General features: G+C 24.2%; 2 protein-coding genes across 3 annotated transcripts; both read right to left on the bottom strand.

Annotated features, from left to right (window-relative positions):
- Positions 1–3,169: 3,169 nt before the first annotated feature.
- Positions 3,170–7,968, bottom strand: LOC114125882 (protein CIP2A-like). Of its 2 annotated transcripts, none has more exons than XM_027989684.2 (12): positions 7,816–7,968; positions 7,569–7,734; positions 6,867–7,136; positions 5,879–6,324; positions 5,489–5,816; positions 5,102–5,260; positions 4,783–5,042; positions 4,541–4,718; positions 4,165–4,452; positions 3,941–4,088; positions 3,752–3,825; positions 3,170–3,619 (listed from the first exon to the last, which is right to left on the bottom strand). In XM_027989684.2, the coding sequence occupies exons 2-12, from the start codon at positions 7,686–7,688 to the stop codon at positions 3,464–3,466; spliced, it is 2,427 nt and encodes an 808-aa protein (XP_027845485.2). In that variant the 5' UTR covers positions 7,689–7,734; positions 7,816–7,968; the 3' UTR covers positions 3,170–3,463. The 2 variants fall into 2 exon arrangements, with proteins under 2 accessions (XP_027845485.2, XP_050056992.1); XM_050201035.1 differs by having other exon boundaries at positions 7,569–7,712; positions 7,816–7,956.
- A 962-nt stretch (positions 7,969–8,930) lies between these two features.
- LOC114125897 (nuclear exosome regulator NRDE2) lies at positions 8,931–15,657 on the bottom strand. The gene is made up of 15 exons (XM_027989714.2): positions 15,490–15,657; positions 14,035–14,245; positions 13,838–13,945; positions 13,402–13,738; positions 12,830–13,003; positions 12,552–12,771; positions 12,271–12,420; positions 11,833–12,183; positions 11,464–11,755; positions 11,198–11,404; positions 10,819–11,127; positions 10,593–10,752; positions 10,081–10,267; positions 9,322–9,518; positions 8,931–9,230 (listed from the first exon to the last, which is right to left on the bottom strand). The coding sequence occupies exons 1-15, from the start codon at positions 15,551–15,553 to the stop codon at positions 9,105–9,107; spliced, it is 3,093 nt and encodes a 1,030-aa protein (XP_027845515.2). The 5' UTR covers positions 15,554–15,657; the 3' UTR covers positions 8,931–9,104.
- Positions 15,658–23,725: the final 8,068 nt, after the last annotated feature.

Below are 23,725 nucleotides of genomic sequence, written 5' to 3'. Positions count from 1 at the left end.
ACAGCCAATAACTGATTTAAGGACTAAGGGTAACACACATTCATAGTGCCAAGCAGTATGCGTGCCAAGGTGTTAAATAAAGTATTTTTAAATAATAAAAAACAAACATTTTATTTGTTTAAAACGTTTTTTGTTTTTTTTTTATGTTTAAGTAATTTATATATATATATAAAATTATAACAATTCTTTGTTTCAAGTGTAAATGTGTATTACACCGGTACATAATAAAGTTACATCATTCTCATATTATTTACATCATAAACCATAGTGGGTCAAGGGCGTATTTCTGGGGGGGGCGATGGGGCGATCGCCCCCCCCAGAGCCTCTGTTTTTATTTCTATTTAATAGTACCTACTTTAATATTTTCGTAATTATATGTAATTATGATACAAAAAGTGTACACCGAATAAAGTAAAATAATTAAACATTTTAGAATAGCACTCCTAGTTGTTTAAATAGGTTAACATATACATTATAATACGGCCTTTTACGGTTTTTTTTTTTAAATTGTATCAATAAGTCGCCCCCCCTTGAAAATAGGGCCAGAGACGCCCTTGTAGTGGGTAGGTACCTATACTACCTATATCCCGCATATTAAACGAAAAAACTAGGTTAAATCAAAATTATCGTGATTTTATAATTTAGGTACAAACAAAATGTTGTTATACTTAATAAAATAATGCAATACAATTTCATTTTTTTTTTTTTTTAACGTTAATATATATCACTTGTTTAAATGTTTAAAACACATAGGTACCAACTCTGATTATTGTAGTGCAACTATACTGCAGTTACAGAAAGGCATGTGCGGAGTATCCGACGGAATTTATAAACAAAATAATAAAAGTTCTTTACATAATATCAGACGATCTGAGGTACAACATACAATAGGTATATTAAATATTTTGTGTAGTGTATTTTAATACTTTTTTTGACTTGTATCTAGAAGTTATATTTATATCTTACATAAGTCATACAAGTTAAAAACTAAATAGTAAATCCCGTTTTCTAACATTTAAATATCTAATAATTATGTTTTAAACATTAAGATATAGAATAAGATAATTGTATATTTGCATTATGCTTTAAATCAAACGTTCCCAAACTATGGTACGCATATGGCACATCACTGGTGGTACTCCGCGAAAAACCACATGATGGTACGTGGAAAAACACACGAAAGCACGGAAACTAATTCAAATTTGTATTATTATTTATTATTATGAATGTTTGAAAGAACTCGGAAAATTTGATATAATTTAATTTTATATTTTGTATAAATATTATTTATTATTAATTATTATGCTTGTAGTTTGTACAATTGTACCTACATTATTATTATCCCCGATCCTGAATCACAAAAATACGTTAATAAAAAAAGAGCTCATATTAGTGTCAATCGGTTAATCAATTGGTTGACTGTTTAACAATTATGTCATTAATTATCGACAGTCGACACGCATCATTCATGAACGTAGATAATTTCTATAATTACTTTTAATTTTTACTGTCTTATCCTTTTGATATAAATGTCTAAAAATATCGAACAGTGTTATTTTTAACCATTAGTGGTTCGTAAGTTCGAAACTGATGCGTAATATCTTATATAGTAAGTACAGTAAAAACTGTCTAAAGCGGAACCGCATGGGACTGTTGGGACTAACAAAAAATTCTGCTTTAGCAGTTTTCCGCTTTATTCAATAAAACGGAAAAATTCCAAATTATTCAATTCAAATAAAAAATAAATACCAAAGAATATTTTTCAAATTATTTTTAAATAATATAATTCATTAAAATTAAACTATAATTGTTCTATTCTGTGCTATAATATTATAGGTTTTATAATTAATTACATTTACACTAAAATATTGGTTTTTTATTACATATTACATACTAAGCCAATTAAATATGACGTATAAACATTTAGAATTTCCAAAAATGATCAAGAGTTTTTAGAAAGTTCGTATTGTTTATGCGATAATATGCGTTGTATGTACAAACATTGTACGAATATGTATAGAACAATTTTATCTTCTTTATCTATCATTATTTAACGACATAACTACATTGTACATAGGTATGCTTATCTATATTTTAAACCTTATTTTTACGCGCGAGTCATTTTTCCGGGTTATGCAAGGTTTTTACTGGCACGGGACTTACAAAATCGCTCCGTTTCAGCGTTATGAAGGTTCCGTTTTGTTGAGGTTCAGCGTGTATACTTTTTATAAAACTATAGGAATATGTCGGAACCATTAGGGCATAGAAAAATTCCGTATTGGATATTTTTCCTTTTTATTCAGGGTATCAAATTGAAGTATTTATAGAAAAAAGAAAAATGAGACTTCCAAGTTTTTAATTTTATTAATAACTAGATGCCCTGTGTTATTTATTTTTCTTTTTTCTTTTATAATTTTCTATCTGTTTTAAATACTGTATAAATAGGTATGTAAATAAGAATAATTATAACAGTGTAACATGTGTCAACAACCAACAAGTGAAAAAATACAAAAAATAATATGGCAAAAATAGTATAATCACTGACGTCATTGTCATAAAATAAAATTAATGTATAATTATGTTACTAAATAGAGATGAAAAATGTAAATAATATAGTAAATAATAAAGATTAAACTTTAAAAGTATACAATAATAAATATAACTAAAAATAAATCACTTCAATAATACAATAAGTCAATGAAAAAAATGTACATTGACATTTATAGTAACTTACCAACTTATAATTTATAAATAAAATTAAACAAAAATTTATAAACAGGTTAAACAACTAATATATTTTTAAATTTACTTAAAATTACTTTACTGTTTTTAAATTCAATGAAGATAAATTTAAACACATTTTTCTAGTTTATTATAATTTACTATACCAAAAACTGTTAGTTAAACAATACATTATGAACAAAGACCAGATTGTTTGTGATATTATGTTCTATAATAATATAAACTATGATTTGTAATAATTTGTGTAGTTATATAAATATTATTATCTATAATATGGGTTTTTATTAGTGGTTGGTGATATATATTATTAATAGTAAACTATTGATATAATTATAAAAAGTATTTACTATATTTAATATATATTATATAATGTTAAATAATGATTAAGTAAAACATACTTTTTTTAATGTTTTTGGTTTAAAAAATATATTTCGAATAAATTCAATATTAAAATCTATTTTTTATATATAAAATCTTTAAAGTAATGCATTTCTTTAAATAATCAATACATAATTACATGAGAATTTAAGATAAAATTTTAGTCATAAGAACATTATACTTACAAAATAAGTAAAAACTATGATTTAAAACATATTGTTACATTAACTTAGTAAAAATTAATTAACTTATAATGGTTATAACAACATTTTTTCTAAGTATTTAGATATCAGAATTAACTTAGGAACACAAATTGAGCAAGTCAACATTATATATCAGATAATTAGGGTTTACTGGATGTAGCAGCTAACATTTGACTAATCATTTCACGAACTCTATGTTGTTCTTGTAGTTGTTTACGTAAATCAGTAATATCTTTATCTTTTTCTAAACCAATATTTTCTAGATTTTTAATGAAGGATATTTTGTTGTTGATTTCCTATTAGGTATATTACAATATAAAATATGGTCAATCAATAAAAATATTAAATATGTAAGCTAAAATATTGATTTTATTTTAATATTTTAATGAATAACTAATTAGTAGATACCACGGTTTATTAAAACGTACCTCTGTTTTTTCATTGATGATACTTTGTTTTTCCGTTAATTGTTGTTCCAATTTTGAAACTTGAATTTTATTTTCTAGAAAAAAAGTTTAAAATAATTAAAAATATACTATTAAACATTTAAAGCTTAAACATAAACAAATACCAAAATTTATGGATTTATATATTTATAGTATAAATTTAATTTTTACCAGCTTTTTCATTTTTTAGTTGGTCTAATAAATTAGCTTTAATTTCATCGCTTTCTAAACGTAGCTCTTCTAATTGTTTTTCAAGGTTCTTAATTGAAGAACTCTGCTCTTGAATAATTTGACGTTTTGATTCATAATTTCGAGATAGCTAATATAATACAATACAATCTTATTATTAAATATACTTATTAATTATTTTAATTTAGACAAAATGAGTTAGTTACCTTTGCAAAGTTATTACTAGTTGTAGTAAATTGTTCTGTAGTATCATTTAATTTTTTTTTTAAATTTTCATTTTCTATTGTTAATTCTTCAATTTCTTTATGATTATTTAATAACATTTGATTTAGTTGCATTGATTCACTATTTAAACAAACTATTCTATAATTTAACCGTGTTACTTCCTCAGAGGCATTATCAAGACTTTGTTTTAACCACACTTCAGTTTGTTTTAATGTATTCATTTTGTGCTGATATAATGAAATAACATTACTTGTTTTTATACTAGGTATCTAAAAAAATTGATTTAATTTGATTAATACTGAAAATAATAGAACCACAAAATAATGATAAAATAAAAATAATAATTATTTTGTTTACTTCATTAGAATTGAATATATTTTCTAATTTATCAATAAATGCTTGTATTTGTTCTTCTTGAGCAAATGTACATATAGGCTTTATTTCAGTCTCTTCTGAATTTGTAGTTTTTATATTTTTCACTTTAGTTAAAGATAATTGTTCAATTTCTTCCAAACAATCAGATAACATCAAAGTACTAAATATAAATATAAATTAAATTAAAATAAATATTATGTTGGGTTCATGTTGAATCATGTTACCTCTGTTGTGAAAATTTAGTAATGAGATCTAATACTTTTTGTTTCATAATTTTTGAACCTTTATAAATTATGAATGCAAGTACACGATAAACATGTTTCTGATTCAATATTTCAGAATACAAAGACATCCAAGTAGGATTCTTAGCTACTAATTCAGATAAAAAACACAGTGCTTCAATATATACAAATGTGATATTTTGTAGGTTATTTAAATTGTTAATATCAATCAATATCAAAGAATGAAATAAAGACTGAAGAGACTGTAAAATAAAAGTTAGTAATAAGTTATTCAATAAAATGTTATAAAAATATTTCTTACAGAAATATTAAGTTTTTCTTCAATTATTTCATATAGATTTTGCATCTTTAACATTTCTTGAAGAAGTCTTAAGCATATTGCATATTTATTCCATGTACACAAATTAAAATCATCATTTTCTACATTTTTATTAGGTTCAAATAAAATCATTAGCAACACCTGAAAGATATAATAATAAAATTAAATTAAAAGTCAATTCAATAGTTAATCTACTGTTTTAATCAGTCTTATTAATTTAACTACAATAATTCAATAAAAATGTTTGCAACTTTTAATTTACATAACATTAGTTAGATAGAAATATAATAAGTTATAATTTATTTTTAATAGTTTTTTGTTGAAATTAAAATTAAATGTTTTTATTACATATATAAACAATTAACTTACATATAAACTCTTTTCTAGATTTTCATAAATATCACATTGAAGGGTTTGATCCATATAAGCACTATAACTTCGTACATTAATAATTATTGTTTGTAAGATTGACATTGATTGTTCATGAAGATTTGAAAATTGAGTCCAATGTAGAATGTATATAATTATTTTAGGATACAATATGATTAAATCTTCATTTTTGAATTGAATAATATGATGGACAAATTGTAAAACTAAGTCCACATTTTGTAATATTATGTGATAATTGTCATGAGTTTTCTCAATATTTTTAAAGTTATTCACGGATTCTAATATTTTAATCAAATTTTTTTTATATCTAAAAATTAATACATTTAAGTTAGAAAATTGAATATACATTATAATATAAAATAAACATACCCCTCATATTCTAAAACAGAATTTTTCCAACATGAATGTTCACTAATATCAATAAAAAAATCAACTGCATGACGTAAAACAAACACATTTTTTTGTTTAAGTCCTTCTTCCAAAACAACAAATGTTACATCAATTAAATTGTTAACATCAACATGCGGTATCTGACCAGATGCATGTTCTAATATTAACAATAATTTATACACTTGAACTTTGATAAATACATCATTAGATTGTAGTTTTAAAAGAAGACGCATGAAGGATTTAGAATTTGTACATTTCACAAGAGTAAACATGGCAAATTTGTTTTTAGAACACACATTTACTAAAACTCCAAGGCTGAATGATATAAGATCTTTGTCTTCAGTTGATATCCATTTTATCAATAGGCTAATTAGTTCAAATGAATGGCTTTCCTGCCATTGTAGTTTCTTTCTATATGTCAATTCCTATAAATTAAATTCATAATAATTTTATTTTTGCACAAGTTTATTATACTTATAAGTAGGGCTCAGTAGTTATAGTATTAAAAGTTATAGTTTAGTAATTTAAATGTACTTTTGTAACACATAACAAATTTATTAAATAAGCAAAATATGTAAACAAGAATATTTCAATTTTTTTTAAATTTATCTTTACTTTGATAGATGTAGAGAATAATTATTGAATATCATTTCAATAAATAAGCATCTTAATTCTAAATTTTTCAATAATTTCAATGCTAATGTCAAACTTTCTTGATGAGTGAATGAAAGAAAACTGAACTCAATTTGATTCATTTATGTATAAAAATATTTCCAAAAATAGTATGTACAATTCTAAAAAAGCAAAACAAAAAACCATAAATATACAAACATTTGTATAAGGCTTTTAGGAAAAATGAAAAAAATATTATACTTAGGAATGTTTTAAAATTATAAAAAGAATATGCAATATACTCCTGAGCTCTGCTTATAAGTTAAAATATTTAATTTAATCAACTATAATTTACCAGAAGAAGCTTGAGTATTTTGATTTTTTTATCTAATGTTAATTCATCTTTTAGTAATTTTGTTAAAATTAGTGTTAATTCATCATTATTTAGTATTGTGTTATGAAAAAGTCCTTGTTTTACAATAGACTGCAAAAAATTAACAGCTGCCCACATAATCTCAGAATCATCATTAGTATTTCTCATCAGTTCATATAAGTTGATATAAAACTCATGCCTTAATGTGTCTTGAGAATTAAAAATACATTCGTTAGATAATTGTCCAAGGATCTAAAAAATAATATGCAAACAATAATTAATAATTAATATTTAACTTAAACATATTATAGTAAATAATAAATTATATTAATACATTTAATAATTATCAATTAAATAGTACCTATATACTACTAATATTTAAGTTTAGTAATAGCTATTGTTAGAACAACACAATTTACTGTATTTGTTTTGGAAATACTTAGAAACATTATAAGATGTAGACATTATTTTAACTAACAATAGTTTAATGAATCGATAATAGATGATAAAAAGTAAATCATACTAATAACAATTATAAAATATATGAGTACATTTTTTTTTAAATTATCATACATTTAAATTATATGCTAGTTAAATCTTAACAATTAGCATACAAAATATAGGCACATAAACAAAACTTTTGTTCATGTTACTCTGTATATAGATTTAATTTTAAATACATACTTGTAAAGAACATAGAACTCCATTTAAAGATGATTCATCGTGGCAATATAAATATTGTTTAGAAGCTATAATAAAATTCTTCAAATGGTTATGAAATGATGGTGATATTAAATGGTCCATACTTGAAAGATATTAACTTTTTACCTAAAAAATATGTAATTTAGATCTAAAACAAAAACCATGATTTATTTTACCACAAAATATTAATGAAAATAATCAAAGAAACATACAAATAACAAATTCTTACTTCATGAGTAATTTGAAAAAAATTCAAAATTGTAATAGATTATAGTCCGTTATAATTTTCTAGTAACTTTAGATACATTTAAATTCAAATTAGCTAAAATTAATGAATATTAGTGATAACAATAGAATATTTAAGTTATAAAAAATATAGATATTTGTTTAAATGTCAAAAGAACGAATTGTTCGAGAATTAATACTTTTTGTAAAATAAATGATTGAATGAATACTTATTATTGCTTAATTACTTCTTGATTTATGGAATAATTAAATATTAAATAATAATTAATGTTTAAATTTGTGTTTATTATTCAATCATTTCAATCTCTATTTTCTAATCACTACGATATTTTTTAAATTTTCAATATAATAATGTTGTTTACTTTCCGTTATATTCAAAATGATAAAACCATGAACTACGAACACTGACTTCATGGATAACAAAACAATGTAAATGTGATAAAAACATAAAAAATCCATAGCCTTTTACTGTATAAGGTTTATCTTTTATACATGGCCCATGTAAAAAATCGATTTAAATCACTATCATGGAAGAAAAATATTATCTGTTTGCTCACAGACTTCATATACCTACCTACATATTATATAAATATATTATACTGCTTCATGAAAGACATAATTAGACATATTATGTCAATACTCATGTTTATGAAGGATGTAATTCTGCCTGGAATGAATACCTATTACCACAGAATAGATAATAGAATATTTGGTAAAATGTTCAAATTTTTAGTTATTAATTTTTGAATTACAATAAAAAATGTAGCTGGTTTCATCAATAACTGTTGCTATATAAAATTTTTATTTTTCGAATTATTTTGAAAGTACCATGATTTTTTTACTATTAATCCCCTCAAAGTACTAATTAGACTTAATTTACTGCTACAAAAAATCCACAATGTTTAAAATATGTTTACTAATTTTACAGTTAAATGTGTACTAAAAATTCTGTTCATTAAACAATATATGATTTATTATTTTAAATACCAAATTTTTCATGGAAATATGAGCATCTTAAATAATTCTGCAATTGAAATATTTATTTATAAACTAATGTTATACAAAAAGTTCAGTCTCATTAAAAAAAAAAATATCATATTTTATACATTCCAAAAATAAGTTTTGAATATATTATAAGATACATTAACATATTATTTACAGAAAAGAATTATTGAATTCTCCAATTAATAAATAATTATATAATACATTTTAATGATTTTTCTTAGTATTAATAAATTATTTTCACTTGGTATTAAATTAAATTATTTTAATTTAGTCTTCTCTCAACACTAACAACTCTTCATGTGTTATGTGTATTCGTAACTCTTTTTCGACTAATATATCACAGATGTTAGGCAGCTCTTCTAGAAGGTAAAATGCAGCCTCCATATATAAAAACTGTTAACACACATTTATTAATTGACATTTAACAATATACAGTATACACTTTTAAAATTTAATATAATTTAAAATTTAAAATGTAATATACCTTGTGCCATGGACAGTTTTCAACAGCTTCGTAATAACATTTTTTATAATCCGATGGTGAGGTTTCAGAAATATAGTGTAAATAAAGTCGCCAAAACATTGGGCATTTTTTCATTCCTGTGATATTGCTAAGATTTCTTATAAAATAGTCAAACAAATTACGCATGTTTTTACATACATCTAAAATATTTCCACCTCCTATAAAAATAGTTTTAAATAGCAATTAAAATATAACAATTAGTATAATTATATTTCGGCTGGTTTTTAAAATATGAATATTAAAATATAGTAAATAGTAAAATATTGTAATTTAATGAATCTTTCAATTGAAAATATACAAAAACATTTAAAAATTATGAATACATTCATAGTACCTATTTTTATTTTTTATAAAAATATTGTGAGCTCTTGTTACTTTTTTAAAACATAAAAATACTTTGCTATAAGTATCATAAATAAATGATCATTTAATTTCAGTTCATAGGATATTAGGTAACAGTCCAATATGCGATCTAATATTAGTCAATATACCAAAAGAATTGTTCTTGATCTATATTTTATAGGTTAGGTCTAGGTTTCATTTATTTCAGTTTTTAAAAAATGAAACTAATGGCACTATGAAAAAAGCTATAATAACCACAAAACTCGCACATTACAGATAAAATTAATAATCATATAACATTGAATTAAAAACCAATGAACCTCAAGTACATAAAGGGAAAAACATCAGTTAGACATAAAGTAAATTAAAACATTTTACCATATATACTCATGGAACTTTTATTATCTTTCAAATGTTTTCTTGCTTCGTCACTTGCTATTCTCAATCGTTCTCTGCCTACAAGAATCAACATTAATCTAACAGTTTCCATGTTTTCAGCAACAATATTATCAACGTAAACATTTTCAATTTGCCATAGTGGTGTTCCAAAACCTCCATATTTAGTCTATAAAACATAAATAAATAAATTTTACTGTCAATGTAGAATAAAATAAATATAGAATTTTTAAAACTTAAGGGTGTCATACAAATTGAAATGAAATTTTTTTAACAATAATACAATAAATAATTTAGTATTATACTTTTTAACACATTTTCATATTGATCTTAATACTTAGTATTAAGTATTACTTAATTTTTAATACTACGAGGGGAGTCATTATTATTTATCACACAAATGATTATAAAAATCTTAAATCTACAGCATTCATTTAACAATGAACAAAGAATATATTTTTTTACAATTTTATAATATAAATACTTTTTTTTACCTCATTCCAGACCATTGAAAATAAAAATTGCATATTATGAGAGTACTTTGATATAGCACTTCGTAAACATATTTTTAATTCTTTATGATAAGTTTTTGATTTATTACAATGATAATTTAATATGACAATCATGGTTTCAGTTAAGATTTCTTCAGCAGCACTGTAACAATTTTAAATGTATTACTAAACATGTAAACTTAAATATAATATATTAAAATTGTCTTACTGGTTTTTTTTATAGTTTTCTGCAGTTATAATATTTTTAATTTTTCCAATTACATCTTTTAGCATAGACACAGAAGTTTGTACATTCTGAGTCAAATACAAAAACCAAGCACGGCAAATAACCCATTCAATAAGAAATTGTGGTAAATAATTATACTTTAGATCACAGTATGAAAATTGTTCTTTATCATTTAGAATGCTCTCTGTGACATTATCAAATACAAGCATTGCTTCTTCTGTTAAATTTAAGCTCGCGTGTTTTGGTAATGCACCAGTTGCAAGAGCTATAAGTGTTTGTAAAGCTTTTTCACTAAATCCAAAACAAATTAATGACATAAATTTATTTTGATTTATAAAGATCTAGAAAAGATATTACTTACTTGCATTCAGATTGAATCAATATTTCAACAATATTCTTATAAATAGCTGTGTATGGTGCTCGATAAGTATTGTTTAAATAAACTGGTTTATTATCCAACAAAACAGACTGACCATCTATTAGTTTCTGTAAAATTTTTAAAGCGTCATCTTTTTTGCCTACTTGATTTTTGAGTAATGCAAATTCAATGAACAGAGGAATATTATTTCTGTAACATAAAAATAACTTTTTACAACATAAAGTTACTTTATTTGAATGACATATTACCTGTAATGAGGTTTTCCAAGTAACGACTTAACTTCAGATACCAAACGACTGTTATCAGAGCTTAAATTTACAATCATACAGTATCGTTCAAATCTTAACCACCACACTAAAAACATATTAGCCTCATCAATATAATCCATAGCATACAAGCAATCAGTTATATGTCTTAAAATAGAAGTTAAAAAACGAGAATATGTTTGGCTGGAAATTGATTCATCATAATAGTTAGGTGGCATTGCTGTATTGAGCATTACCAACAATGCATTACTTGCTTTCTTTTCACCAAAGTTTGCTGCAAAAAATGGAAATATTATATTATTATATAATGATTATAGTGATTGAACACATATAATGTAAACATTAACTTACAATCTTCAAAATGATGAGCCATAAAGAGGCTGCTGAGAACAATTTCAAGACTATCTAAGTAGTAATGACATTTATGAATGCCTAATTGGTGTGCGACAAAATGACGAAAAGGCAAAATGGGCATTTTTAGTAAAATAAAGCAGGCAGTCACTAGATTTTCTATCACCGACTTATGAATGGCTAATGGTTGAACTAATTCTGCCATTTCTTCAGGTAAAACAACTCTTTGAGGATCTTCTGCATCATCTGCCATATGTTTAGGAAGAGGTAACCAACGATCGCGTGATCGTAATGATTCTACTTGATACCATGCTTTGTTCAGAGGCATAGTTTTTAATTCATTATCAAAAACTGTAATATATTACATGATCATTAAATTTATACCATAAAAAATATAATGTATGGATATGGATTAATATTATTACTAATTTATTTTACTTATGTCATCAGATGATTCAATATAAAACTTTTCAATTAGATCATTATCAAAATGGGTAATGCTGATTGAAAAATACATGTTTATTAATGTTAACAACTGTTCATAATGTCCAGCCTGCCTTAGAAATAAACCACACTTCACAAATAGCTCTATAACATGTGTATACATATAAAATACATTTAAATCATTTAATTAATATCATATATAATAATTAGAGGAAGTATAACAAAATAAATTTGTTATTAATGAGTTTGAATTAGAATTAATATATTTTACAAACCTATAATATTTTGTTGTATATCTAATTGTTCATTCAATGGTAATCCTCGTTTAATTTTACTTAAGGCGAACATAGCATCTGAATACCTTTTAAGAACACTAGAGGTTGTACAATCAGATAAAGAGTTTTGATTTACATTTATATAGTGACACCACAATAAAGCTTGAGGGGATTTGGATGAACTATATTTTTCCAATTCTTTCAGCAACTCTTTATTAAGCTAATATACAAAATTTAAATTGTTAAAAACTATTTTTAAATAAGTTATGAGACATTACTTCTTCTGGTGTAAAATATTCTTCAGCAAGTGTCCATTTTTTATCAAGAAGTTGATCATTTTCAAAATTGAACGATAGTGCTTTGTCTAATATAGAAATTTGCTTCTCTAAGATAACCTTTTTATTTAATTTACATTTATAACCATATCCACGGTTTAAAGAATATAAGGCTTCCTGTTTAATAATAGTTTTTCAAAGTTAATTTAAAATATTTTCCACTAAGCAGTTTAAAGCCAGATATGTATAGATTAGAATATTGAGGATAATAAAATAGAACAAAGGTTAAGTACAGCAAAGATGAGAATTCTTAGATGAATCTAAAGTTATTATAATAGAATATTAATAAGAAATTAATATATTAAGAATAGCTTAGGAGTGGCATTAATTGTAGATAAAATAAAATAAAATTGGTTGAAATTGTTTATTCATACTATAAGAGGAAACTCGGGAGCCAAGACTTACAGGAGTGAAGAACAAGATAACTGACCTCAAATAGTTGAGGCTGAAGGAAAGTAAAAAGAAGAAAATGAAATACTTTTCAAAATTATAATACATTTAAAATAAAATCTTACTTGATGATTTACAAATTTAATCCATAAATCAATATCATTTGGCTGCTCTGTTAAATGTTTATTAAACTCAGCAGTCAACTCAGTTAAATAGTTCTCACATTTTATTGAATTCAACTCAACTTTTTCAATATCATCATCATCATCTTTAACTTTTTTAGGAATATTTATTAACAATTTATTTTGAGTTAAACAATCTTCTTCTATATTTATATCAATACTTCTATCACCACAATCTTTTTCTTTTAAAGTATAATAACGTTTAATTTGTTTTTGCTTAAAAGAATTATAAATCCATCCTTGTTTATCTAGAACACGGTACTTATTACTAACACGAAACCTTAAGATAAAACAGAACAAAAAAAAAAACAAAATAATATTTTAGTATCTCAATAAAATATAACTAGATATACAGATATTATGTTAATATTTAACTTACATAGGAGCAGCAGGTCTATATAGTTTTTCAACTTTTAAATTTCCCAATTCTCTTTTACAATCGATTGTAACAAAATCGCAATCTTTTAAAATTTGGTCAACATGTAATCTGGATAAGTTTAATAAGCAATAAATAACTTAGATATTTAATAAAAATGATTTAAAACAAAAAGACTTAGGTACTAAATTATAATTTACTTTGGTCGTTTAATTTTTTTAACATGTTTTTTATCCTTTTTCTTCTTCTTTTTCCCATGTAATTTTTTATACAACTTATAAGAATTTTTAACATTTATTACATGCTCTTGTTTTTTATCTTCTTTGATAATATCATTAATAAGTTTTGAAGCTTCAGGCTCAAAACTAGAATTTTTAAGCCATTCTGATTGTACCTTTTGTTCTTCATTTGCTATAAAAACATAAGTTTAGTAATAGATTAATTAATTAAATTATAATAATAAATGATTATAATTATTAATTTTTTTTTTTTTTTTGTTTTTAATTTGTTTTATTATACAATCTGTAAATATATTATTTTTACAATGAGCATAAGTGTTGATAAGATAGAAATAGAACAAAAATAAAATAAAATAAAATAAAATAAAAAGGACTGATGACTTGAGCGAAGAATCCATCCAGCGATGGAACTTCTTGAATTATTAATTACATTATTAAAATATTCAACTTAAACTAAAAATTAACTTAAATAAATTTAAAACTAAAATAAACTTGATGGCTAATGCAAACAAACTATCTTAAAAGGAATGAATTACAATGTTTTTTAAACTACTAAAAGCAATCAATATAAAATTGATTACATCATCTACTTATAAGTTAATATAAAACAAAATTTAAATTATTTTAGAAGGTTTCATCCCGATAGATATTAAGATAGGATGTTTGATTTCTTGTATATTACTGTAGAACAATAATAATTAGTTCTATCTCGTGTTTTTAAATCATTATTTGAATCAATTTTATTAAATTCATAAGTTCATTATTTCATTAACAATTAATATATTAATTTTTAATGGGCAATTAAATGTTTAAATGAAAATAATATAATTACACAATTAAGAAAAAAGTATTTAAAAATTAACTAATACATAGGTAGGTTGATAATAAAGATTTGATGTGTAATAGCTAAATAGCCATACACATAAGTGAACTGAATTTCAATTATTAATTTATACTAATATGTTAAGTGTTGAAGTTTTCAAATAACTATAATATGGTACATCAAAAGATATTCAGGTAAATTGAATCGATAAAATATTTTATACTCACTATTTAAACATAAAATCAATGTTATAACATTTTTTAAATTATATATATGTAATATGTATTATAATGTAAACATTAAATTCATTATTAAAATAAATGTATAATTTTTTAATCAACTTGAATTATCCAAAAGAAATCGGATCGATTAATAACAGTTAGGAACTAATTGTTCCATCCTGGTCTTTAGTAAAAGTACACCGGGAACCAAATGTCCTACTTTAAAATTTGAAGGGGATGAAACGTCTGTAAATTTAATTTTATGATGGGGTCAAAAAGTCCATTTTTCATGTTAGACACCTACACTAATATTGCAAATGATTTGAAAATAAATGGGTGCATTAATTTATAAATCAGTAAAATAAACCTTACCTTCCAAATTTGCAGTTGAACTAGATTTTGTTGTGCTATCTAGATATGCTGGAAATAATGACATGATGTAAAATCATTAAACTAAGCAATAACGTAAAAATATAATAATAAGTAACAAGTGTTTAAAGAAGTGAATTACGAATTTGAAATTTGAAAAAAAAATATTTTCTCTTATCAGTCTATCGATATTAACGTTATCTTTAATCTATTCTGTGTTATCACCAAGGTGGATTGATATCAATCCAAATATATATAAATATATAATTACGAATTTGATAAAGGAACGATAATATTTGAAAAAAAAAACAATATTATTTTCCTGTCTAAAAGTGTGGCTATTTTTTTAAGTTAAAATTATTAAATTTCCGTTTGTTATTTATCGCCTATTGCCTATTTTATACTATTATCAGTGTTATCCCTTGTGTAGAAATTAATAGCTAGGTAGTAGGTACCTAACTACTAATCAGTAAAAACCTCGCTAGTAGTACAGAATAAATAAATATTCTGTACTACTGTGCTAGTACAGACAGTACAGTAGTACCTGTCCTACCTACATAGTATATACAGTCCAAAATTATTAAAATTTTTAATAATATGAAACAATTATTGTTGTTAGAACATCACAAGGTTTATAGATGATTTTAGATTTTTTACCAAGTATTTATAAACCTTGAGAATATCATACCTACCTACTTTATTCATTTATAGATTTTGTACTAAATTTTTACTTGCAAATAAACATTATTATCAGTAGGTATAATACATTTAAAAATACATTAAATATAACAACTAATAAATAACTGACTACCCGAATAACATAAAAATAGGAAAAAGTAGGTAACCGCTGTGCTGCACACTATAGCTATAGCCGCCTATAGCTTACCTATATAGCCAGTATAGATTTTGAAAGTTTCTCGTCATTGACTATTGAGTACCTACTTAAGCCATTATAACAAGAATCGCAGAAAAAAATGTTCCGACGTAAAAAATCCCACCTTGGTACCTTTAAAAATATAGACTTGATTTTTGGTGGTTTTACCTACCACGAATTAAAATATATATACCTATATATTATATATTAATATATTTTAATTCGTAAGCATAGATAATATTATCTATGTTCGTAAGTGTTACTTTTTATTTTTGTGTAACGATTGGCAGTCGAACAGATACTGATCATCGATTCGATATAAATTATATTATAATAATAAATACCTATAAAATACCTATAATAAAATATAATAAATAATTGATATACCTAATGATAAAATTTTATAATGAAATAACATACCTAATACACAATAGTTAATAATACATAAATATAAAATTATTATAATTAATTAATTTAAAAAATAATATGTTAACCACACACCTTTTTTTATATTATGACGTACGGCTGTTAAAAAATCTAACAGCCCGATTTTGGTAGCTTGTATACATATAGCTTCATTTTGTAGATGGTTTCTAGAGTCCGAGTTAGTCCTAGTTTTCTAATAGTTTTTGAATCTCCTATGACCTATAGCATATAGTCATATCACTCATATACATATAGACGTAAACTGGGGGGAGCGAGAGGGGGCAACTTTCCTCTTTGATATTTTGTAAAATGTGTTTATTGGATATATTTAGTCTCTAAGTATCTTTAAGTATACGGTATATCGACATAAAATAAAGTTTGCCCCCGCCCCCATAAAAATTTCCCAAATTACGCGCCTATAGTCATATAGACCTATTATCCTAGAACTTATACACTTTAACACTTACATACTTTTACATTACACACTAAAACTCAAAGTACAACCCTAGAACAATAGAAAATTTAGTACAACTATGGAACTATACAAGAAAAAGTTAGGTTAGGTTAATTTCGGAAAATTGTTCACTAAACTTTTTCCCGGGACTTTTTTCTCGCGTGAGACTATTTTTACCGGGAGATTTTTTAAGGGAATTTTTTTTTTGTTTTTCTATTACAGTAACGCAGTGATGAAAGTGTTAAATTAGAATTCAATGATTAATCATTGCACATGAAAGATTTGATACATTTGCATTTTTTTTCTTTTTCTCTAATGCGGTTTGGTTGATCTTTAAATTGTAGGTAATTTTAAAAAATGTACTACCTACATTACATTACTATCATACCGTTCCAACATAGTAATAGCTGGTAAATATCATTATTTGACAATAGTTATTCAATGTTTTATAGGTACTTAATTTAATTTACCAAAAACAAAAACATAAAATTAAAATATTTAAGCTCATATATTTTAATATTCATAAATCACAACTCACAAGGAAACGATCTTATGAAATAAGTGTACTTATAGAATAACGTATTCAGGTATACATATAGGTACGTATGTGTACATAAAAATTATGTAAAATAATAGTTAAAACCTATACGGCTTACCTATATATATCCTACAGGTCCTAAGTATAATAATTAATAACTAATAAGTATCCCATAAAATTAGTTTTTAAAATAACATATTTTGTAAAATGGGTATGCAATCATTTTCTTTTCGTATACCTATTATGATCACAAATAAAAATACTCAATAAATTTAATGAGTAGTAGGTAGGTACATATCATAGACATAACTCTCACAGTTATTACTTATTATATAATATATACATAATATAATATAGTGTCGTGCTCACGTATTATTATTTTTATTTTTATGTACCCATAATGTATAAGTACCGCATACCATGACCGTAAAAATACTCAAATCAATTGTTTATGATACAATCCTTATCAGTTATCAATATAAATACCTATTTATAGGGTAGTGCTTTTAACGGTACCTAACTTCAGTAAGCACTCATAGTTTCGAAAAGTATTAATATTTAAAAAAATAAATCTTTTAAATAAGAATAGTTCTGAAATAGATCATTGATCAATGATCACTCTTTTACATATTTAAACGAACATTGAACAAAACGTATCTATTAAACAGTAGTTAACTAATAATAAGTAGGTAGATAAGACAAGTGGTTAATGCTGTTTAGACTTTGGATTACCTAGGTACCGAAAGGTAGGTATACAAACAAAATTTTCAGGGTATCTTTTTTTATTTCACTCCATTTATTCGGAATACTTTGAATAAATAATCATAATAACATTAATAACTAATTGGTTACCTATTAAAAATATGGTACATCCATATTTTCCGTATTATAAACGTACATAATAGCAAATTTGTTTTCAAAGAACTGATTTTAAGCTGTTGACTTTAATATTAGAGTGAATTGCTCTTTTATCAAATTTAAAGGTAAGAACATTATTGCCAATTAGTTATCTTTCGTCGGTATTTTACGATATTTATTCATTTTTAAGCGAATAGTGGTACGATCAAAATATAAAAACGCTTAAATGCTTATAACTTGTTTTAAAATTAAAATTAAATAAAAAATAATTTAAGAATAAATATTGATTAGAAAACAATTTAACCTAACTTTTAAGTTATTACAATATTACTATCTACTTTTCAAAACAATGGTGCGTTGTTATCAAGATTTTTTTTCATTTTTTTAGTATTTACCGTACTCGTTACTTACTAAATATTATTTTTACCTTTATAATACGCCCCTATAGGTTATCAATTTAAAAATATATAGCTCTCATTGCTTTCAATTAAAAAAGGACAAAGGATATATTAATTATTATTGATTTTTGAGCCATGTCGTTAATATAGGTAACTCAATTTGGATCAATATAACATCTTATTTGCCACTTCCATAGGTACTCAAAATACACAAAATACTTTATTATTAAAAGTACTTATTAAGTATATATTATATAAGTACTAAGTATTATTAAGAAATCAATCTTTTGTACAGACGGACAGATAACGCTCGGATTATTTTGTTCGACATAACACGAAGGATGTAAATATCGAAGAAGCATCTCTTGTAGCTTATTCAAGTTACCGTTGAATTTTGAATCGTACAAAGATATATTATTGGTTTCGTATTCATAACATATCCAGTGATTTGAGCCGTGTATGATTTGGAAGTGTTTAGATTCTCGTGCAACCGTCATCAGATCTGGTCATGAATAGGTACATAATTTTCAGTAAATTCAATAGATTTTGTCGTTTATTTTGTGTTTAATGCTATACAATTAATTTATAACTTTATAATATTATTCAAAAACGCTAGCTTGACTAATGTAATATCATCTTATTTTCGATAATTATTAATATTAGTCATAATTTTAACGTTACCTGTAACATGTTCGATACAACGCCTAAACCTCTCTTAAGCATTTCTCGTCGACCCGCTGTGATCCGGCCGACTGCTGTTTACCGCCGTCTGTCGGCCTTGGCGACTATATATACTCAATACTTCCTGGATTAAACCTTTATAAATTATAATATATAATATAGCAGCTTTCACTGTCCGGTGAATATGTCCTGCACATCTCTGTACAATATAATCTTCGGTCCACTACATTTTGTATATTATTGTAAGATGTTTTGCTACTGCTACAGTTTTGGCAACGGATTTATTTTTGCCAACTGCTATTTATTTAAATTTATTATTTTTTTTCGGAAAATTATCACCTGTATATTATTATAGGTAAGCCAAACCACCGTTGTGATTATTATATAATTGTTTATTATGGTTCATCATTATTATGGTAAATAAAAATGTGGATTATGTGATGTATATAAACGATTATGTTAAGCCCAGTGGTAGTATTGTAATTCAATTTTGTTCGAAATGACGAAAAATTGCTCACACATTTCTTCATAAATATTAAGATATTATGAAATACATATAAATTTAACATACGTATTGAGAAGATTGGCCATTAGAAATTCTAAAACGCTACTGTTTCTTCGAATATATCACGTAGAAATTCTTTTGATACTTCTCAAAATACCCAGAAAAAAATTCTTCACATTATGATTGAAAAAGTATAGATTCCTATTTGAATTTCTTAATTGACCAACAAAACCTAAAATTTGTAAAAAAAATAAAAAATACTAATCATTTTAGATATTTCTAAATAGAATAATTTTCGTACCAAGATTTTACTTTATATTATTATTATGAACATTTATATAATAAAATGGCTCTAACATAAATTTTGAATCACCTGTATATAAATATGACGTGATGTATACTATTTTATTAGGTATAATATTGTGATATATTATGTTATGTAACAATACTTACACATTATAAACACGACTCTAACCTTGAGATCCATAAGTAATTGTGTATTCGTAAAAGATGTAGTATAAAAATAAGAATAATGTTTAATTTTTTCGAATAGCATTAAGATACAATAAAAATCAAATTATTCTTGAAAAATTAACGAAGTTGGATCTCCAAATTTTTAATCTATGATGAAGATTTCAATTATTGCATACATCAATATTACCTACACCGAATTAATAATAAATAGATAAATTAAAAATAGATTAATGATAAATTTAAAAAAGTTAACAATAATAAATATAGGTATACGAGTACGAGTATATAAATTCTAAGATAGTAGTATTACAATACAAAAATTTTAATAATCAGTAAATAGAATACACTTACATAATTTAGATATAACGGGAAAAATATTATAATTTTTGAGAAAACAATAATATTTATTCTTGAAAATTTATCACTAAAACTAACAAATATAGTGCTTAACTGAGTTAAAATTAAATTTACATTTTTTACCTTGAACCATGACTATTTTACAATTATGAATAAATTATACTATTAATATTAGTTTAATATTTATAAACTGTTTTACAAACATTTAAAATATGTGTAAGTATATGATTGGATCTATTTTGTTCAAATAGTTATGAATTAATTTAGAAGGTAAGTTGGCTTAAAAAAATAAAAAATATTTATAATAATTTATAGTAATTATTTATATAACTTCTAAATTCATAATATGAGTAGGTATGGAAAGGATCACTGCAGAAAGTAATAAGTACCCTAGTTAATATATTATTGAATTTTAAAGCTTTATATACCATAATTTTGATATTTATAGTCAAAGTATTTCTCAAAGATTTGAAATTGTAAAATAGTTTTATTGATTTTCTAACGATAGTTGAATGTTGCAATGTGCATTTTCCATTTTGAACACTTGTTAAAATAAATACATTTTTTTTTTTTTTTTAATCGGGTTTTTTATGACAAGACAGTTGTAATCCATTCGCTTTGCTATCCACACGCCTATTGTTTTCGTGCAAAAAAATATTATTAAAACACATTGTAGAAGGTTTATGAATTTAAAAATGTAAAATATTTTAAAGTTTAGGTAACAATCATTTAAACAAGAAATTTTATTTTGGGTTTTTTTTTACATTCTTATTTGAAAATTTTTTCAAAATCAATCAAACTTATTAGATTTTAAGATTTATTATTCATGCAGCAATTACGGACTATAAATTTATTGTATTAGTTAATTTTTAATTATATATATTTATTATACAAATATTAAAAATATGTAGTTAAAAGGATAATAATTAATAACTATTATACGTTTGTACCTATATTTTAGAAGCGAAATCACGAGTAGTACCAAACTCATATGTCTCTCTCCAATCAATTTCTGTATGTGTCTTATCTTTTCTTTTTTCCATTTGATATGCAGGTACCAATATGCGTATTTACGAATATATAATTATAATTTGAGATTATGTACCTACTGAAATTATGTGGCGTGCAAATGAATATAAGAAAAATTAACAACAAAATTATATTGATTTGTATTTATTAAAAGTAATATACAATTTGTACTTATGACACAGTAAGAATATTCGTCATGACTTATTAGATAAAGATGATGATACTCGTAATTCGACCCAATGAAAACCTTACCTATATATTATATAATATCAGGCAGTAAAATACTATGTCTAATATCACATACCTATCATTATAAATCTATAAATACAAATTTCAATTAGGACTCGTCACATATTTTACCTAAATAGCTTTTGGGCGCCACCGTATAATCACGTCATTATTACGTCAGATAACGCATCGGATGGGCTGTCGCCTGTCAGTCGTGTCACGGACTTGACTGTAATATTGTACTATATTTGTATACGCATTTATAAATTTGTATAAAGTAAACTTACGCCTGGGCTAGTCGTAATGTTATCACGTTTATTATTTATGGTCGTCGTAATTTATTTATCAGACACCACAACCCCGATGTCCTTGAATGGTTTTATTTTTTTCCAAAACATCATTGCCCTTTTTCCTATATACCTATACAAACAGTACGCACCTGTCTCGCAAATCTAAAAGCTTAACAGCTTTTCACAACAATAATAATAGAGCTAAGAATAATAACCTAAATGCAATAGTAATAGCTAGTAATGTAGGACTCTTTATGCTATCATAAGCGACTTGACCCGTTGAAATATTGAATGATAATAATATATAGGTATGTAAACAAGAGCTTTTTTTTACATTTGAATTCGTGTTTTGGAGACAGTACTGATGTTAGTCGTTTCACCCTATAGCCACTTCGTATATTGGAAACTGCATTTACATTTAATTAGTATTAAATTTACAATTTATTTTGTTACTATTATGATTACGTTATATTGAATTTCTATTGACTATATTCTCTCAACTTTTGTCTATGGCACACAATAGGTAACTTAATTAATTAGTTAGACCGTTTAAATATATGTATACTTAAATGTCTAAATTAAATTGAAAGCTTATAGAATTATAAGTTATAATTGATATAGCCACGAAAATAAATTTAAAATATTTAATATCAAAAAGTAATTATTCACTGTTTGGTCGTCTATATGATTACATGAAACCGATCACTGTTATTTATAGGTACAATTATTGTATCTGTAAATAATAGATATTATAATATTGTATTTTAATTTTTAACTATTCAAATTTTGTTTGCACCGTGCATGTTATAACATAGTAATATATTATATAATAATAATCTATAGATTTAGTCATCTGTTTTGAAATAGGCTAATATTATATAAATAATAAACTATTAATTAATAGAAAAGAAAATACCTGTTTGGTCGTTACGCATGCCTATAATATAGGTAGGTCAAAGCCACGAATCTCCACAAAAAAGATTTAATACAGTTACAATAATTTATCATAAACCGAAACCCGTCTTACTTTCTTATAATAGTTTATAATATTTCTATACGATATATCTATAATATTATGTAATAATTACAGTTATTATATCTTTATATAAATATAAAGAGATAAAGAG

This window comes from Aphis gossypii, chromosome 2 (assembly GCF_020184175.1).
Source record: "Aphis gossypii isolate Hap1 chromosome 2, ASM2018417v2, whole genome shotgun sequence".
NCBI classification, from domain to species: domain Eukaryota; kingdom Metazoa; phylum Arthropoda; class Insecta; order Hemiptera; family Aphididae; genus Aphis; species Aphis gossypii.
Note: the sequence above shows the minus strand (reverse complement) of the source record. Positions and strands in the feature narration are given on the sequence as shown.

Coding starts and splice junctions, on each gene's coding strand:
- LOC114125882 (XM_027989684.2), bottom strand. CDS start 7,688: ATGGACCATTTAATATCACCATCATTTCATAACCATTTGAAGAATTTT. Junction 6,325..6,866: donor AAATACTCAAGCTTCTTCTG/GTAAATTATAGT, acceptor TTTAATTTATAG/GAATTGACATATAGAAAGAA. Junction 5,261..5,488: donor ATCTAGAAAAGAGTTTATAT/GTAAGTTAATTG, acceptor TATATCTTTCAG/GTGTTGCTAATGATTTTATT.
- LOC114125897 (XM_027989714.2), bottom strand. CDS start 15,553: ATGTCATTATTTCCAGCATATCTAGATAGCACAACAAAATCTAGTTCA. Junction 12,184..12,270: donor TGAATCATCTGATGACATAA/GTAAAATAAATT, acceptor AATATATTACAG/TTTTTGATAATGAATTAAAA. Junction 9,519..10,080: donor AAGTTCCATGAGTATATATG/GTAAAATGTTTT, acceptor CTATTTTTATAG/GAGGTGGAAATATTTTAGAT.